We start from the raw sequence: 17915 nt of genomic DNA, 5'->3' as shown, positions 1-17915 counted from the left end.
GCAGTGTGGTGTAATTTTGGCTCAGCTGCAGCCTCAGCCTCCCAACTAGATGGATTACAGGCGTGCACCACCATGCCCAGCTAACTTTTAAAATTTTTAGTAGAGCCAGGATTTCATCATGTTGGCCAGGCTGGTCTCGAACTCCTGATCTCAGGTGATCCACCCACCTTGGCCTCCCAAAGTGCTGGGATTACAGGCGTGAGCCATCGCACCCGGGCTCCTCCTCTGTCCTTGCATGGGCAGAGCAGAAAGAACACTGGACCTCAGTTTTGATCCCTCCTTGTCCCTCTCTGGGTCTCAGTTTCCCCAGTTATAAAAAGAGGGATTGGACAGTGGGAATGAGAAGGCTAGTCGCTTCCCATGTGCACAGGCCAGGACAGATTCTTTGAGCATAAGTGGACGTTGGGCCCTGCCAAGGGTGCTCTGCCACCTCAGGAAGTATCTAGCCTCATAACCCCATGCCCCAGGCAGCCCACTGGGGGGGGGGGGGCTGAGGAGAGAGAGGTCCCTGGCCTTGGGATCTGTGACCCCTCTGCCCAGTATCTGGCTCGTAGCGTGGGATGCTGGCTCTACAATTGGTTTCCCTCAAGACACCAGTACAACTCAGTCCTGGCCCAAGGCAGGGCTGCTGCCTCTTCTGGAGTCTCAGGGATTGCTGCCACTGCCTTTAGGGATGGCTTCCATGAAGGCGGGCTGTGTTTTAATGTGCTCCCAAGGCTGGCAAGCCTCTGCAGCCTTCACTGAAAGCCTGCTGGCTGGCCCTGTGTGGTTCTGTTGCCACCTCTCATGGAGAATGACCTTGGAGGGCCGATGCTGGGAAGCTCTTCCCCGGTGCACTAGCCCAATGCCCTCCTTGGGCAGATGGAGAACTCAGGCCGCACGAGAGGCAGGGTTTCTCCAGGGCACAGCTGCAGAGTTGAGGAGCCAAGAGCCAGAGTTATCAGGGATGGGTTGGCACCCATGTTGTTCTCTGGTCTGGGGCCAGAGCAGAGATAGGAGTGGGTGCAAATCGGGGAGGTGGAGGCAGGGAGGCTAAGGCACTCTCCTGGGTCCTGAGCTCCCCGCATTCTGCTCATCTTGGTGGTGGGAGGGAGGTTCTCCACCCTGATGCTATAGGTAACCTGGGGTGGCTCCGGGTCTCAGTTTCCCCATCTGTCCATATGAAGTTGGACTCGATCCTTCTTTCAGCAGACCCTGAACCAAGCCCCTGCTGACTGCAGGCTCCCTGCTGGGATCCAGAGATGCGTAGATCAACAACATCCCCCAGGAGCTTGGGATTCTAAGAGGGGAAACTTGAGGGTCCGTCCTGATTTGAACAAGGTATTCCCTGGATTAAAGAAGAGCTTGTCAGACCCAGAATGGAGGGGCCCTGGGTCCCTCCCGGCCCGCCAGCACCCTGCTTTCTATTCCTCGGCCCTGCTGGCCTTTTGTGTGTTGCCCATGTAGGAGCCAGGGGCCCCAGGCCGGGTCCTAGGGCATGTTCCCGGCTTGTGGCAGGAGAGGACGCCCTTGTACCCAGGCAGGCATGGTCCAGCCTCCCGGGCAGGTCCCAGTATGAGGAACCTAGGATGGTGCTCAGCCCAGAGCCCCAGAGCCGGCTTGGTTCCTTGGCAACATCCTGAGGAATCCAGCGGCTCCACACTGGCTCCCTTCCTCTCCCCTCCCACCCTCCTGCCTGCGGGGGCTGGAGGCGGAGGCAGCCAGCCTCTATAAAAAGCGAAAGAGCTCTGGCGGCAGCGAGGGACAGCACTGAGCTCTGCCGCCTGGCCATAGCCGCCTGCCCGGGCACCTGCCTGGACCCTCACCCACCCTTGGCCATGGCTCTGATATCTCTCTGGTGGCTGCTTCGCTTGGCCACCCTCTGCCATCTGACTGTCCTGCTGGCCGGTAAGTGGGACCTGGACTCAAGCATGAACAGGGTGGGGAGCCCCCAGCCTTTCCTCTGCCCCTCAGGCCTGACATCAGGGGCCCCAGGCCCTGCCTGGGTAAAGCTTAAGGTCAGTGGCAGCCCCTTCCCTAGCATGTGCAGGAGGGGGCTGGGCACCTCCCCGGCCCCAGATGCAGTGCTGGATAGATTTCCAGTTGCCAGTGCCTGCCCTTGCCTGGCCGGCAAGCACAGAGAGGTGGTGTAGGTGGCATAAAGGTGTGGGGGTGCCAGAAGGGAGGGGGTGGATGGAGCCTGCAGAGATTCCTGGTGGGCACTGGGGTGGGACCCCCTGGCTGACAGTGGCTGGCTCTTTCTATCCAGTTAATGTGTAACCCACAGCCCTGGCCCTGGATCAGGCCACAGCTGGGGCTTTCTTCCGCTCTGTTTTCAAAGCCTCCAGGATTAGGGGGCCCAGGACCAGTGAAGGTCAAGGTCACTGCAGCTCATGATCGGGGCTTGCCACTGCTGCCCTGGGCTCTTACCCCCGTTGCTCTGCCTCTGTCTACCCATCACGCTGTCTTCCTCATCCAAGCACAGTGTAGAAAATGCTTTTGCCTCTAGCCACTTGCTTACTGAAGCCCAGGACCTGGTAGGGTACATTATTAGCCATCCCACTTGATATGGATAAGCTGGAGGCTCAGAGAGGTTTAGAAACTGGCCCGAGGATGCACAGCCAGCAAGTAGGGCAGGAGAGGTAAAATTCATGGAACCGAATGCAGGAGAGAGCACAGGTGCACACTCACCGCCTCTGTGGGCTACACCACCTCCTTGAAGCACTAGCCAGCTCCCTCCTAAGGGAGTGCCCCCACCGTCTGGCAGGGTGACACTCAGAGAAAGTGAGACTGCCTGTGGGCACACAGCAAGTCTGGGAGAATGAGAAGTAGTCCTCAGCTTCCAGATGTTTCCATGGAGCAAACTCGCCCTGGGGCAGGGAGCAGGTGCATGGGTGTGTGGGCACGTGGGGGTGGTGGAGGCGAATTCCTGCTGGCTTCCTGCTTTCTGGGCTTGGGCTCTGAAGCCTGAGGTCTCTGGGGGCAGTGAGCACTGGAAGGTGGGGAGTCAGATGGTGGAGGCTTTGCCACAGTCTTGCTGTGTGACCCTGAGCAGAGTCTTGCCTCCTCTGGTCCCAGCTGCTGCTATTACCTCTCTGGTGGGGTGGGGGAGGGTGATGAGGTTCCAGTGTCTATGCGGGTGTTTTGAAGGGGGCGGAGGAGGATTACTTTCACCAAGCCGAGAAGAGGGGAGGGTCCTAGACTAGAATGGAAAGGGGACTCTGGGGGACCCTGGATATTCTGACCAGCAGCCTGAGGCTTTAGAACCAGGCTTCTGCCTTCATCTTGGTCATTTGCTTTACTGGAAGATCCTGGGTATTATTGCAACCTTTCTCAGCCTCAGTTTCCCTTTCTGTAAAACTGGGCATTCGACCAGGCTCACCTTGGAAGCCCTCTCCAGCGCGGACATGTAAGGCTCCGAGAGGCCCTTAGGAGCCCCTGTAGGACTAGGGGGTGGTTTAGAAGCTAGAGACCCCAAGAGGAGGCTGGGGGATTCGTAGCTGCTGCCCTAACTGGTATGGGGCAGCTGCGTCAGTCCCCAAATGTGGGTTTGTGGGGCTGTGTCAGGCAGGAGGCTTCTGTGCTTTATATAACAAACCTGCAGCTACAAGTCAGCACAGAGCATTCTCCCCCTCCAAGAGCTGACGCACTCACTCCCACTCAAGTCCCAGCAAGAAAGAGAAAAAACCAATCTGTTTTAAGCTCCTATAGCCCGCCCCCATCATTAGCAGTGGGGGTGGATGAGGAGGGCAGGGGAGGATAAATTCAAGAGTGTCAGATCCAGGCCCCTGTCGAATTTAAATGAAAATTCCTTCATTCCTTCAACAAATGCTTATTGGACATCTACTGTGTGACAAAACTGGTTCTAGGTACTGGGGCGGCATCCATAAATAAAACAGCCAAGGATCTCAGCCCTCGGGGTGCTGTAATTCAGCTGAAGAGGACAGATCATACACCAAATAAATCAGTAAACAATTTGGTCTGTTGGAAGAAGAAAAGCACCATGATCAAAAAATAGAGAGGGGAGGCCAGGTGTGGGGACTCACGCCTGTAATCCCAGCACTTTGGGAGGCCAAGGCAGGCCGATCACCTGAGGTCAAGAGTTCAAGACCAGCCTGGCCAACATGGCAACACCCCATCTCTACTAAAATACAAAATTAGCTGGGCGTGGCAGTGCGAGCCTATAGCCCCAGCTACTCAGGGAGCTGAGGCAGGAGAATCACTTGAAACTGGGAGGCAGTGGTTGCAGTGAGCCGAGATTGTGCTATTGCACTCCAGCCTGGGTGACAGAGCGAGACTCCATCTCAAAATGAAACAGAAATGGGGGGAGAGAGGTGTTGACATTTTTTTTTTTTTTTTTTTTTTTGAGACGGAGTTTTACTCTTGTTACCCAGGCTGGAGTGCAATGGCACGATCTCGGCTCAACGCAACCTCCGCCTCCTGAGTTCAGGCAATTCTCCTGCCTCAGCCTCCTGAGTAGCTGGGATTGCAGGCACGCGCCACCATGCCCAGCTAATTTTTTGTATTTTTAGTAGAGACGGGGTTTCACCATGTTGACCAGGACGGTCTCGATCTCTTGACCTTGTGATCCACCCGCCTCGGCCTCCCAAAGTGCTGGGATTACAGGCTTGAGCCACCGCGCCCGGCTTACATGGGGAGCCGTGAGGCAACCATACAGTGGCCTCCACAGCACCTCTTCCTTTTTTTGAGACGGAGCTTCGCTCTTGTTACCCAGGCTGGAGTGCAATGACGCGATCTCGGCTCACTGCAACCTCCGCCTCCTGGGTTCAGGCAATTCTCCTGCCTCAGCCTCCTGAGTAGCTGGGATTACAGGCACGCGCCACCATGCCCAGCTAATTTTTTGTATTTTTAGTAGAGACGGGGTTTCACCATGTTGACCAGGATGGTCTTGATCTCTCGACCTCGTGATCCACCGCCTCGGCCTCCCAAAGTGCTGGGATTACAGGCTTGAGCCACCGCGCCCGGCCGGGAGAGAGGTGTTGACATTTTAAATAGGGGGCTAGGGAAGCCCACTGAGTAGGTGGCTTTGCATAGTTTGGAGGGAGGTGAGGGAGGCAGCCATGTGGACATATCTATGGCAGTGGTCCTCAGTGAGTAATTTTGCTCCCCCAGGGACCATCTGGCAATTTCTGGAGACAGTTTCCCTTGTTACAAATGTCCCAGTGTTCTTGGTTCAGTTGAGCTACTGGCCTTAGTGTGTAGAGGCAGAGATGCTGCTAACGTGCCGCAGTGCACGGACAGCCCCCAAGACAAAGAATTGTCTGGTCCAAAGTGGCACTGTTGAGAAATTCTGCCCTAAGGGAAAAATGCTCCAGACGTCAAAAATGCTTATTCTCACAACCACACTGTGAAGCGGGTATTGGTCACATCCATTTTATAAGTAGGGAAACTGAGAGTCTGAGTGACTCATTCAGGACACACAGCTGAGCAATGGCTCAAGCCCTGTCTCTATCACCTCACCCAAACCCAGGACATTTCCCAAGTCTCCTTCTAAGAGCCTGGAAGACTCTTAGAAGTCCTTGAGGTCCAGTCTAAAGGACACTTCCTCCAAGAAGCCTTCCCTGATCATTTGAAATTGGAAGTGGTCTCTCCCTCACTTAAATCCCAGTATGTTTGTGGGATGTTCTGGAATATTGTGTTTCTACCTGGCATCTAGGATAGCCTAGAACAGTGGGGTGTTTAGGGGCTGGGTAGAAAACTAGCTCTGCCACCACGCAGCTGTGCGGCATTGGGCACATATAACCTCTCTCCTTCCCAGCTTCTGCGTCTGTGAGGTGGGAACAACAATAGTCCCTTTGCAGGGATGTTGGGAATTAAAGAGAGTAGACATGCACGTGCTGGACACAGGGTCTGATACACAGTAGATGCTCAATTAAAAAAAAAAAAGCTGATACTTTGCGTGCCTGTTTTACTTGCCCATAAGGTTGGGACGCTTCTGAGGGCAGAGACGATCCTTGTTCACCTCACTGTACCTCACAGTACCCAGCACAGGGCCTGGCAGGAGGAACCAGCATTTGCTGATTGACTGAATAAACAGAGGGATCTGAGGGCATTTATTGGGATGGAAGTGCTCTCTCCAAGCTCAGCCCCAGTACCTATGGGAGGAAGGGCTCAAGGTTAAGGATAAGAGGTCCTGAGATTCTGTATATACTCAAAAGTAATTCCAGCAAGTGTTGGCTGAAATCAGGGGAGTGGATGGATTAATGGATGAATGGATGGATAGATGGATGCATGGAAGAAGGGATGGTGAGGGGATGATGAGGGATGGATGCGTGGGGGAGATAAAAGGGGGTGGCGGATGGACAGGTGGTAGGTGAGGGAGAGGGAGTGGGTAGATGAGTGAATAGAGATGAGTAGGGGATGGGTGAGAGGTGGCAGGTGGGCAGGGAATGGGAGGAAGATTGATAACAGTGGGTGGACAGATGGATGGGTAGGTAGATAGATGCATTACACTGAGATAAGTAAATTGAGACATAATTTCATTCAGTGAATATTGATTGAGTACCCAGCTTGTGCTTGATGCTGGGAAACTGTGATACCAAGACAGATGAGGTCCCTGCCTTCCTTCACCCCTATGAATAGATAATCGATGACTGGCTGGATGAGGTATTGCTTCCATTTACAGAAAAGAAAACTTCAGCTCTGAGAAGAGACAGGCTCCCCAGGTTAGTTACACAACCTTCCTGGCAGGACCAAGAACTGAGCCAGCCCAGGACCATTTAGGCACCATGCAGAGGGTGGAGACTTTGGAGACAGGAGACACTGTGGCTCTTTACAGCCCTGGAGGTGGGCAGTGGCTTTCCCCATCCTGGATTTGGGGCATAAAGAATGGACCTTCCTTCCTACCCACTGGGCAGCCTCCCTTCACTGGGCAGCCTCCCTTCACTAGGCAGCCTCCCTTCACTGGGCAGCCTCCCTTCACTGAGCAGCCTCCCTTCACTAGGCAGCCTCCCTTCACTGGGCAGCCTCCCTTCACTGAGCAGCCTCCCTTCACTGGGCAGCCTCCCTTCACTGGGCAGCCTCCCTTCACTGAGCAGCCTCCCTTCACTAGGCAGCCTCCCTTCACTGGGCAGCCTCCCTTCACTGAGCAGCCTCCCTTCACTAGGCAGCCTCCCTTCACTGGGCAGCCTCCCTTCACTAGGCAGCCTCTCTTCACTGGGCAGCCTCCCTTCACTGGGCAGCCTCCCTTCACTGAGCAGCCTCCCTTCACTGGGCAGCCTCCCTTCACTGAGCAGCCTCCCTTCACTGGGCAGCCTCCCTTCACTGAGCAGCCTCCCTTCACTAGGCAGCCTCCCTTCACTGGGCAGCCTCCCTTCACTGAGCAGCCTCCCTTCACTGGGCAGCCTCCCTTCACTGGGCAGCCTCCCTTCACTGAGCAGCCTCCCTTCACTGGGCAGCCTCCCTTCACTAGGCAGCCTCCCTTCACTGGGCAGCCTCCCTTCACTGAGCAGCCTCCCTTCACTGGGCAGCCTCCCTTCACTGGGCAGCCTCCCTTCACTAGGCAGCCTCCCTTCACTGGGCAGCCTCCCTTCACTAGGCAGCCTCTCTTCACTGGGCAGCCTCCCTTCACTGGGCAGCCTCCCTTCACTGAGCAGCCTCCCTTCACTGGGCAGCCTCCCTTCACTGGGCAGCCTCCCTTCACTGAGCAGCCTCCCTTCACTGGGCAGCCTCCCTTCACTGAGCAGCCTCCCTTCACTAGGCAGCCTCCCTTCACTGGGCAGCCTCCCTTCACTGGGCAGCCTCCCTTCACTGAGCAGCCTCCCTTCACTAGGCAGCCTCCCTTCACTGGGCTGCCTCCCTTCACTGGGCAGCCTCCCTTCACTGGGCAGCCTCCCTTGCCTCCTCCTATCTCCAGTCACTCAGAGGCACCATAGTTTCTGGGGTTTTCCGAGGAAGACACCTGCAGACCAGTTTAGGGGACTGCTACCTGGCCTCCACTCAACAGGGCCTGGGGAGGCCACAGGTGAGTCATTCTGAGGTCCCATTGCAGAAGGAGGGTGGCCAGCCCACACAGTGACTTTTATATCCTCATTACTCAGAGAGAAAGGACAGCCCCGAGACTTGGGGAGCCCTTCCTGCACACCCCCCTCCAACCCCCTGAAGCGACTAGGGGTACTGCTTGATAACTCAACTCAGACCTGCAGGCCCTCAACCACGTCCCCACGGAGCAGGGTGGGCCAAGGCTAAGGGGAGGCGATGGAGAGAGGAAGCAGCAGATTCTATAAAGAGTGTGTGTGTGTGTGTGTGTGTGTGTGTGTGCATGCACATGCGCGCACGCATGTATGCGCCTGTAAATTAGGAAGGTGAGGTATGTTTGCATGGCCACATATATGTAAGTATTTGTGCATGAGCAATTCGTGTTCTGGTGGAGCCCAGGGATGGGCTTGGGGGGGGGTCTCCCAGGCCCTGAAGGGCTGATAAGATCAACTTGCTTTCTTGCCTGCTCTGGCCTCCAGATGTTGGGGTCTTGCTTTTGCTGCACATAACCTTGACCCAGATCTGAAACTCAAGCTCTTCCTTGTTTTTTATACTCATTCTCCCTGAGCTCACACTAAGTAGAAAAAAATTTGCTGGGGATTTTAGGAGACGAGGGAAGGTGGAAACAAAATGCAAGCGATTTCAATTGTTTGTGTCAAATATTTGGGTTGAGATATTCTCATCCCATCCTGGCATTTCCCTGGCTCCACGTGAGACTCAGTTACTGCCTGCCCCTCCCGCCCCACTCTGCCCCCACCCTATTCATACCTTCCATCTACAATCCTCCCCCGACTCCTCTTGCTCCAGGAACTTCAAATGTCTCTTCCCTCTTAGGCAGGATGACTCGGTACCTTTCAGCAACTGCTCTCAGACTCACTCTGGCTCTTAACAGCAGAACAAAGGATTACCTATTCAGCAGAGCCCACCTTCCTTAGAAAGCACTTATGCTTACATGTTTTTAAGAACTTTATTGCTAGGCATGGTGGCTTGCATCTGTAATCCCGGCTACTCCAGAGGCTGAGGTAGGAAGATCGCTTGAGGTCAGGGGTTCAAGACCAGCCTGGGCAACACAGCAAGACCTTGTCTCTTAAAAAAAATTAGCCAGGCATGGTAGCATGCACCTTGTGGTCCCAGCTACTTGGGAGGCTGAAGCAAGAGGATCTGTCTCTATTTTTTTTTTTTTTTTTTTTTTTGAGACAGAGTATCACTCTGTCACCCAGGCTGGAGTGCAATGGCATGGTCTTGGCTCACTGCAACCTCCACCTCCCAGGTTCAAGCGACTCTCCTGTCTCAGCCTCCCGAGTGGCTAGGACTACAGGCGCGTGTCACCATACCCAGCCATTTTTTATTTTTTGAAACAGAGTATTGCTCTATCATCAGGCTGGAGTGCAGTGGTGTGATCTCAGCTTGGCTCACTGCAACCTTCACCTTCTGGATTCATGCAGTTCTCCTGTCTCAGCTTCCTAAATAGCTGGAACTACAGGTGCAGCCACCATGCCTGGCTAATTTTGTATTTTTAGTAGAAATGGGGTTTCATCATATTGACCAAGCTGGTTTCAACTCCTGACCTCAGGTGATCCACCCACCTCAGCCTCCTCCTGACCTCAGGGGATCCCTCCTCCCTGGCCCTGCTGACCGGGGGATTACAGGCATGAGCCACAACACCCAGCCAGGAGGAGCCCAAGATTTTGAGGTTACAGTGAGCTAGGATTACACCACTGCACTACAGCCTGGGCAACAAAGCAAGACCCTATTTCTTTAAAAAAAATTGGTCAGGCACGGTGACTCATGCCTGTAATCCCAGCACTTTGGGAGCCCGAGGTGGGCGGATCATGAGATCAGGAGATCAAGACCTTTTTGGCCAACATGGTGAAACCCCATCTCTACTAAAAATACAAAAATAGCCGGATGTGGTGCACACTTGTAATCCCAGCTACTCAGGAGCCTGAGACGGGAGAATCGCTTGAACCCGGAAGGCAGAGGTTGCAGTGAGTGGAGATCGTGCCACTGCACTCCAGCCTGGTGACAGAGCAAGACTCTGCCTAAAAAAAAAAAAAAAAAAAAAAAAAAAAAAAAAAAAAAAAAAAAAAATGGGGGTGGAGTGGGAATAAGGCAGAGATGAGGGGATAGGCAAGGCCGCAAGCCCAGTGGAGACTGGAGCCAGGCCTGGTAGGAGAACCCGTTCCAGCCCTTGCTGGTTGTGTAGCTGTGTGATCTTTGCAGATCCCTGTCACTCTTAGACTCATCACCCCTGCTGCACAATGGACCACTTAATTTTAAAAATTAAACTCAACATGTGCCAGGCAAAAAGAGTTTTATAAATAAGAATTCAGGTTTTTAATCTTATAGCAAGCCTACAAGGTAGTATTTTTGTTCTTACTTTACAGGTGGGGAAACTGAGGCATAGAGAAGTTTGGCGGGAGAGGGAGGCTGAGTCAAAGGTCTTGAAGTCCAGGGTGCGCAGGGAATCAGCTTTGGCTTGGGTGGGATGGCCAGGACAAGCTGGCACGGGGTTGGGAAGCCAGATGCCCACAGACATCCCTGCTGACAAGGGACTTCTGTGGACTCAGGACAGCACCACGGTGTGAGGAAATGCAACATCACGTGCAGCAAGATGACGTCAGTAAGGATACCTGTGACTTTGCTCATCCGCTATCAACACAACCAGGCATCGTGTGGCAAACCTGCCATCATGTAGGTACCACCCTGGAGGCCTCGGAAATCCCCTTCGGGCCCTTAGAATATTCCCAGGCCTCTGAGAACCTGTGTCTGTACCTCCCCTCCCGGACCTGGGCTCCCAGGTGAAGTCCTCAGCACTTGCCTCTCTTGCCTCTGGCCTGCAGGCCACCTCCCTGACCTTAATTTCTGTGCCACATGGCTAAGGTGGAGAGTAGCTTCCTGAATAGCCCACCCTGGCTGTGGTCTGGAGCAGCCATCAAGGGTGGTCATTCCTCCTGGGCTGAAGCACATGTTACCTGGCACTTGAACCCACGAGATTTCATGGGTGGGGGTGGGGTGTGGGAGGCGTTAAGCATGAGGATCCTAAAATGCAGGTTCCAGACTCCAGCAGACCTGGCGCAAACCCTGCCTTCCCACTTACTGGCTGGGCGGCCCTGCTTTCATTGCTCACTTTTTGCACGTTGATTTCCTTGTCTATAAAATGGGTCGCTAGGACATGATGTAACTGGAGTGCTTGGCAGGGGTGCGGTGGCTCACACCTGTAATCCCAGCACTTTGGAAGGCTGAGGCGAGCGAGCCTTCCAAATCACTTGAGGTCAGGAGTTCAAGACCAGGCTGGCCAACATAGTGAAACCCCATCTCCACTAAAAATACAAAAACTAGCCAGGCATGGTGGTGGGCACCTGTAATCCCGGCTGCCCAGGAGACTGAGGCAGGAGAATCGCTTGAACCCAGAAGTTGGAGGTTGCCGTGAGCCGAGATCGCACCACTGCACTCCAGCCTGGGCAACAGAGCAAGACTCCATCTCCAAAAAGAAAACAAGAAAGAAAGAAAAAATTAAGTGCTTGGCAGGGTGCTGACAGTAGGAGCTGCAGAGATTACCATCTCCATTTGGCAGAAGAGGAATTGGGGCCACGGTGAGACTGTGAGACTCTCGGGAGGGATGGAGCCATTCTCTCCCTAGCTGTTGACCACCCTGGCCATCTTGGTCACTTGCTCCTCCTGGGGGTTCTCTTGGGATCTGCCTAACCAGCCTGCCCTGAAGCCTTTCCCCAGGACTGACTTTTGGGCCCTAAAGCAGCCTCAGCCAGACCTAAGGGCCTGGCACCAGGAAATGCCAATGGCTTTTTGCTTTCTAGGCTCAGCTAAAGGAAGTCTGGCACTTCCTCTCCTCAATTACGCATTTTCTAGGTGGGTAAGGTGCTGAGCCTGCTCCTGCCTGACCTCTTTGCTGCCCGGTCAAGGATTACTTCCCCAAGACACCCCCAAATATATTTTGTTTTCTAGATGAAGGGGAAGAAGGAAGTGGGGGAGGGTGTCACTGTGCCCAGGGGGCCCGCAGACCTGCTTCCCGGACTTGTCTGGCTTCCTGGAGCCAGGTGCCTTCAATTCACCTCTCCAAGCCTGTTTCCTCATCTGTAAAATGGGAATGAGCCTGGTACCCACCTTGTAGGATGGGTGTGAGGTTTAAACGTGGGCAAAATGCCAAGCACAGGCCATGGCACAGAGCCAGGGCCTCTGTCAGCTCTGAGCTGTGGCGACCTAGTCATAAACGGCTTCAGAAGTTCAAGATTTGGAGGGCACTCGGGCTCCCAATGAGGCTGCCATATATTTGGCTCTTCCCCTACTGCCCATGAACACACATCAGGAGAGGAGGAGGGTCCGGAGCACAGCCTGTAGCTGTGAAACCGAAGGAGAGGAGCAACAAGACTCACCAAGTCTCATAAGACTTGTTCCAGAGCGAGGAGGCCCCATATAGAGCTCACCTGCACACACCTGGCATCAGAGAACACCTGCGAAGTCCCTTCCCCAGCAGGAGACCCAAAGCCCAGAGCCCCCTGCCTTAATGGTAACAAAATTAGCCACATTGTTATCGTTTTCAGCTGTTACTGATCTACTCCGAGCCAGGTGCTTCACATAATTCACCTTTTTTTTTTTTTTTTTTTTTTTACAGTAACACAGAAGTAGGGTAATCAACTCATCCCTGTTTGCCTGGGACTTTCCAAGTTTTAAAACGGAAACTCCCTCATCCTGAGCACCCCCTCCATCCCAATTTTTCTGGGATGGCTGGTCACCCTACAGAGGGGAGGCTTTCCTATCTCCATTTCTTTTTTTTTTTTTTTTTTTTTTTTTTTTTTTTTTTTTTTGAGGCGGAGTTTCGCTCTTGTTACCCAGGCTGGAGTGCAATGGCGCGATCTCGGCTCACCGCAACCTCCGCCTCCTGGGTTCAGGCAATTCTCCTGCCTCAGCCTCCTGAGTAGCTGGGATTACAGGCACGCACCACCATGCCCCGCTATTTTTTTTTTTTGTATTTTTAGTAGAGACGGGGTTTCACCATGTTGACCAGGATGGTCTCGATCTCTTGACCTTGTGATCCACCCGCCTCGGCCTCCCAAAGTGCTGGGATTACAGGCTTGAGCCACCGCGCCCGGCCATCCTATCTCCATTTCTCAGGTGACGACCAGGGAGCTCAGGAGGGTGGGCTGCCCCAGGTGGTCAGTTGCCTCACAGCCGCTAAGTGGGAGAGCGGGGTTTCCAGCCAGGTCTGTTCATCCACAGAGCATTGGTGCTGTACCCGCACGCCACGTTGGCCTGGTTTCTGGTATCTGGGCATCACTGGATTCCTGTCTTCCCTTGTAGCTTGGAGACGAGAAAGAACAAGCTGTTCTGTGCTGACCCGAAGGAGAAATGGGTCCAGGAAGCCAAGCAGCATCTAGACCGCCAGGCTGCTGCTCGGACTCAAAACCACGGCACCTTCGAGAAGCTGATCGGCGGGACGATGCCCTGGACCGCCCCTGCCGCTGGGGTAATGGACGAGTCTGTGGTCCTGAAGCCGGAAGCCACAGGCGAAAGCAGTAGCCTGGAGCTGACCCCTTCTTCCCAGGAGGAACAGAGGGCCCTGGGGACCTCCCCAGAGCTGCCGACGGTAGTGGCCGGTTCCTCAGGGACCAGGTTTCCCCCGACACCAAAGGCTCAGGATGGAGGGCCTGCGGGCACGGAGCTTTTCGGCCTGCCTCCTGTCTCTACTGCTGCTCCGTGGCAGAGTTCTGCTCTCCATCAACCTGGGCCCACCTCTGACGCCCCATTCACCCAGACCCCCTCCACCCAGGCCCCCTCCACCCAGGCCCCCTCCACCCAGGCCTCCTCCACCCAAACCCCCCCTACCCAGGCCCCCTCCACCCAAGCCCCCTCCACCCAGGCTCCCTCCACCCAAGCCCCCTCCACCCAGGCTCCCTCCACCCAGGCCCCCTCCACCCAAACCCCCCCCACCCAGGCCCCCTCCACCCAGGCCCCCTCTACCCAGGCCCCCACTACGTCCTCCCCAGCCCCAGAGGAGAACACTGGGTCTGAAGGCCAGCCAGTGTGGAGTCAGGGACAGAGCCCCAGGCCAGAGCCCTCTCTGGAGCCGGAGATGAGTTCCGTGCCAGCGCACAGGGATGCCCTCCGGTACTGGGGGCCTGGCAGCATGGCCCACATCTCTGTGGTCCCTGTCTCCTCGGAAGGGACGCCCAGCAGGGAGCCAGTGACTTCAGGCAGCTGGACCCCTAAGTCTGAGGAACCCATCCATCCCACCATGAATTCCCAGAGGCTGAGCGTTCTTATCACTCCTACCCCTGACACCCAGGAAGCCACCAGGAGGCAGGCGGTGGGGCTGCTGGCCTTCCTTGGCCTCCTCTTCTGCCTGGGGGTGGCCATGTTCGCCTACCAGAACCTCCAGGGCTGCCCTCGGAAGATGGCAGGGGAGATGGTGGAAGGCCTTCGCTACGTCCCCCGGAGCTGTGGCAGTAACTCGTATGTCCTGGTGCCTGTGTGAACTCCCCCGGCCTGGGCCTAGTTGTTTGATTCAGACAGCTGCCTGGGGTCCCTCATCCTCAAACCCACCCCCACCTAAGGGCCTGGCCTGAGCTGGGATGCTTGGAGCAGGGAGGTGGGACCCTCCAGGTGCACAGGCTCCAAGCTCCCAGGCACACCCCAGGAGGCCAGCCTTGACCACTCTCCACCTGCCAGGGACAGACGGGGTGGCCTCCCAGCTCACCCCAGCCCCAAAACTCTCCTCTGCTGCTGGCTGGTTAGAGGTTCCCTTTGACGTCATCCCAGCCCCAATGAACGACTATTTATTAAATGCCCAGCCCCCTCTGACCCCCGCAGCCTTGTGAGTACCAGTCCTCCCATCTCACACATGAGCCTCAGGCCAGGCCCCTCTGCCCGCTCCCCCAGGCCTTGTCGTGTCTCCTGGTCCTGCTGCGGTTGCCAGTCACCCCGGCCACCTGCGGTGCTATCTCTCCCCGCCCCTCTGTACAGAGCCCACGCCCCCACTGGTGACGTGTCTTTTCTTGCATGAGGCTAGTGTGGTGTTTCCTGGCACTGCTCCCAGGGAGGCTCTGCCCTCGGTTAGGCATTGCGGGAAGGGGAGGTGAGGCTATCTGGTGGCTTTGACAACGGGTGGCTTTCCTCCTTGGCCTACGCTGTGCTGAGTCTGAAGGCTGGATTCTGATCCTAGTTCCACCACCAACCCACAGAGTTACTCCCATCTGTGAAAGAAAAGAGCGGGGCAAGGAATACCCGTCCCCCTGACCTTGCTCATTGACCTGAAGCCCTTCTCTCCAGTCCGGAATGCAGCCTCCCAGTCCTTGTCAGAGCACTTGAGTTCCTCCCGATGGACTAATTTGTCTTTGGACCCTGAGACCCGGAGGGCCTGCAAGGAAGTGAGTTGATAGCATAGATCCTGCTCTGTGGGTCCCCAGATGGAGGTGGGCAGAGCAGAGACCATCCCTGAAGGCCCCGCCCGGGTTCAGCCACTGAGACAGCCTCCCCTCACCCACTAAGAGGGAGAAGGGAGAGCTCTAGGCACGTGTCTAAGAAGCCCAGGAAAGGCTCTGGAAGCAGCCACACTCCTGATGCTCCTTCAGGGACTCCCGCAGGCAGCCAGGCCTTGAGACCCTTCGGTCCCACCCCACATATGTCAGATGCTTTCCTGAAGCCTGGGTTCCCCTCCCACCTCTCTCACTCCTTGCAAACACTGTTCTCTGCCCTCCGAGACCTTCTCTTTCATCTTTGTCCCCACCGCAGACAGGACCAGGGATTTCCATGATGTTTCCACAAGTCCCCTGTTGGTTTCTGAAAGGGACTCTACCCGGGAAGGAGGGTGGGACATGGGAAAGGGGGAGTTGTGGGCATAAAGTCAGGACTTCCCTTTTTGGGCTACTGAAGGTTCAAGCATGCCTGGATGGGGTCGCGCCTGCCAGCCTGGCCCCTCAGGGTCCCTCGTGGCAGCTCACCTCTCCCTTGGATTGTCCCCAAGTGTGACCCTTGCCCTCTACCTAAGGGGCCTCTCGTGGGCTGGATTCTACCCAGGTGCCAGGAACACTCCTTCGCAGATGGGTGGTTGGAGGAAGGAAACGTGGCCCTGGTTCACAGAGAGCAGGAAGCTGTGCGGTCCTGCCCACCCGGCCTCTGCGCTCCCTTGCTGAGCATGGCGCAATATATTCAGGAAGCTCAGGGAATGGCTCAAGTGGGCTCACTCTGGCAGCTCAGAGAGGGTGACAGTGGGTCCAATGCACTTTGTTCTGGCTCTTCCAGGCTGGGAGAGCCTTCCAGGGGTGGGGCACTCGCTGATGGGGCCCCGCCTCCTTTGTGAGGAAGCTGCTGGGGACAGCTGGTCCCCCTTCCATGGACATTGTTAGTTTCTCCAAGCGTGACATGGATGACGATGATGTAGGAAGACTTTGGAAAGGGTGGATTGATCCTTTGACTTTTCCAACCCTCATCACCAATGTCTGTGTCGTTTTGTATTTTACTAATAAAATTTAAAAGTCTTGTGAATCAATGCAGGTTATTTCTCTGGGACAAGTCCAGCAACCAGGGCTTCAGGGGGTAAGGAGCTGGGGAGGGCCAAGACCACTTTCAGCCCTGGAGACCCCTGCCTTCAGTTCACCTGGGGCAGAAGGGCAGAGATTTTTTTTTTTTTTTTTGAGATGGAGTCTCGCACTGTCACCCAGGCTGGAGTCCAATGGCACCATCTCAGCTCACTGCAACCTCTGCCTCCTGGGTTCAAGCGATTCTCCAGGCAGAGATTTTTACAGTCATCAGGAGGAGAAGCACCAGGATCGGAGTGAGGAGGGCCGGGCCCTTGGCTCGGCTCTGTTCCACTCAGCTGTCTGATGTTGGGCCAGGGCCCTCTCCTCTCTGGGCCTGTATAAATGTGGGTGTGAGGCCTCTCTTAATCTGGCAGGATCAGAATCCCTCTGAAGCCCTGCCCCATGCCTGCTGAACTACCATGCCCGGGTCCCTGGGACCACCGCTGTCAGTGAACTAGTCCCCATGGGAGGAAGGAAACTGGCCCATACTTTCCTCTTTGCAACCTTCCTGGTTCAGATGAAGATCAAAGAGGGATTACTACTTAAGGGACTTGGAAGTTCACAGATGTGACCCAAATGTGAGCCTCCTGGTGGCCCCTAAGCCCTTCAGAGTCCTCAGGGGCTACATAAGAGCTGCTGTGTACAGTTGCGCAGGTTGGAAACTGCACAAGCCTGTCAGACCAAGTCCAGCCTATTGATATCCAGTATTTCATGGATATTAAGATGCATCCTTTTCACACTGTGACATGTTTGCAATTGAGATTCATTTTGTAATCCATAGCTTGTTGTAGCTAAATTGTCAGGCTTCTTTTTATCAGTAGTTTATTAAATATCAGAACATCTTACCATCAATAGATTGGTATGTCTACATGACCAATGGTATGTCTTAGACTCAATGTCTACATGAATCTAAGATGCAATTTTTTTTTTAAGATGGAGTGTTTAGTCACTCTGTCACCCAGGTTGGAGTGTAGTGGCACCATGTCGTCTCACTGCAACCTCCATCTCCTGGGTTCAAGCGATTCTCCTGCCTCAGCCTCCAGAGTAGCTGGGACTATAGGTGTGTGCCACCATACCTGGTTAATTTTTGTATTTTTTAGTAGAAATGGGGTTTTACCATATTGGACAGGCTGGTCTCAAACTCCTGACCACCTCGTAATCCGCCCGCCTCAGACTCCCAAAGTGCTGGGATTACAAGTGTGAGCCACCATGACAGGCTAAGATACCAATTTTTAAAAAATTAGAGGCAACATTGAAAAATCAGGAAATTGCACACATAAACTCACTTTCCTATGCTCCGTCAGATGATTCAGAAGATTCATATTCACCACTGGCCCGTGCACCTCCAGGGTGACAGTGGGCTGGTCCAGGCAGCAGCTGCCATTTGAGATAGAGCAGGCT

At 54.8% G+C, this 17915-nt stretch overlaps 1 protein-coding gene across 2 annotated transcripts; it reads left to right on the top strand.

The window, feature by feature from the left end:
• The first annotated feature begins 1706 nt into the window (after positions 1-1706).
• Positions 1707-16483, top strand: CX3CL1 (C-X3-C motif chemokine ligand 1). 2 transcript variants are annotated; one of them, XM_074402501.1, is made up of 4 exons: positions 1707-1887; positions 10548-10671; positions 13297-13735; positions 13901-16483. In XM_074402501.1, the coding sequence occupies exons 1-4, from the start codon at positions 1818-1820 to the stop codon at positions 14468-14470; spliced, it is 1203 nt and encodes a 400-aa protein (XP_074258602.1). In that variant the 5' UTR covers positions 1707-1817; the 3' UTR covers positions 14471-16483. The 2 variants fall into 2 exon arrangements, with proteins under 2 accessions (XP_074258602.1, XP_074258594.1); XM_074402493.1 differs by having other exon boundaries at positions 13297-13808; positions 13941-16483.
• Positions 16484-17915: the final 1432 nt, after the last annotated feature.

This window comes from Saimiri boliviensis, chromosome 1, assembly GCF_048565385.1.
Source record: "Saimiri boliviensis isolate mSaiBol1 chromosome 1, mSaiBol1.pri, whole genome shotgun sequence".
In the NCBI taxonomy this organism is placed as follows: Eukaryota; Metazoa; Chordata; class Mammalia; order Primates; family Cebidae; genus Saimiri; species Saimiri boliviensis.
This window is presented reverse-complemented; position numbering and strand designations above follow the sequence as displayed.

What these genes read in the sequence shown, in the direction of transcription:
- CX3CL1 (XM_074402493.1), top strand. Translation starts at nt 1,818, where the DNA reads ATGGCTCTGATATCTCTCTGGTGGCTGCTTCGCTTGGCCACCCTCTGC. An exon ending in TCTGACTGTCCTGCTGGCCG is followed by an intron (nt 1,888 to 10,547) that starts GTAAGTGGGACC and finishes CTGTGGACTCAG; the next exon opens with GACAGCACCACGGTGTGAGG. An exon ending in CACCCAGGCCTCCTCCACCC is followed by an intron (nt 13,809 to 13,940) that starts AAACCCCCCCTA and finishes AGGCCCCCTCCA; the next exon opens with CCCAGGCCCCCTCTACCCAG.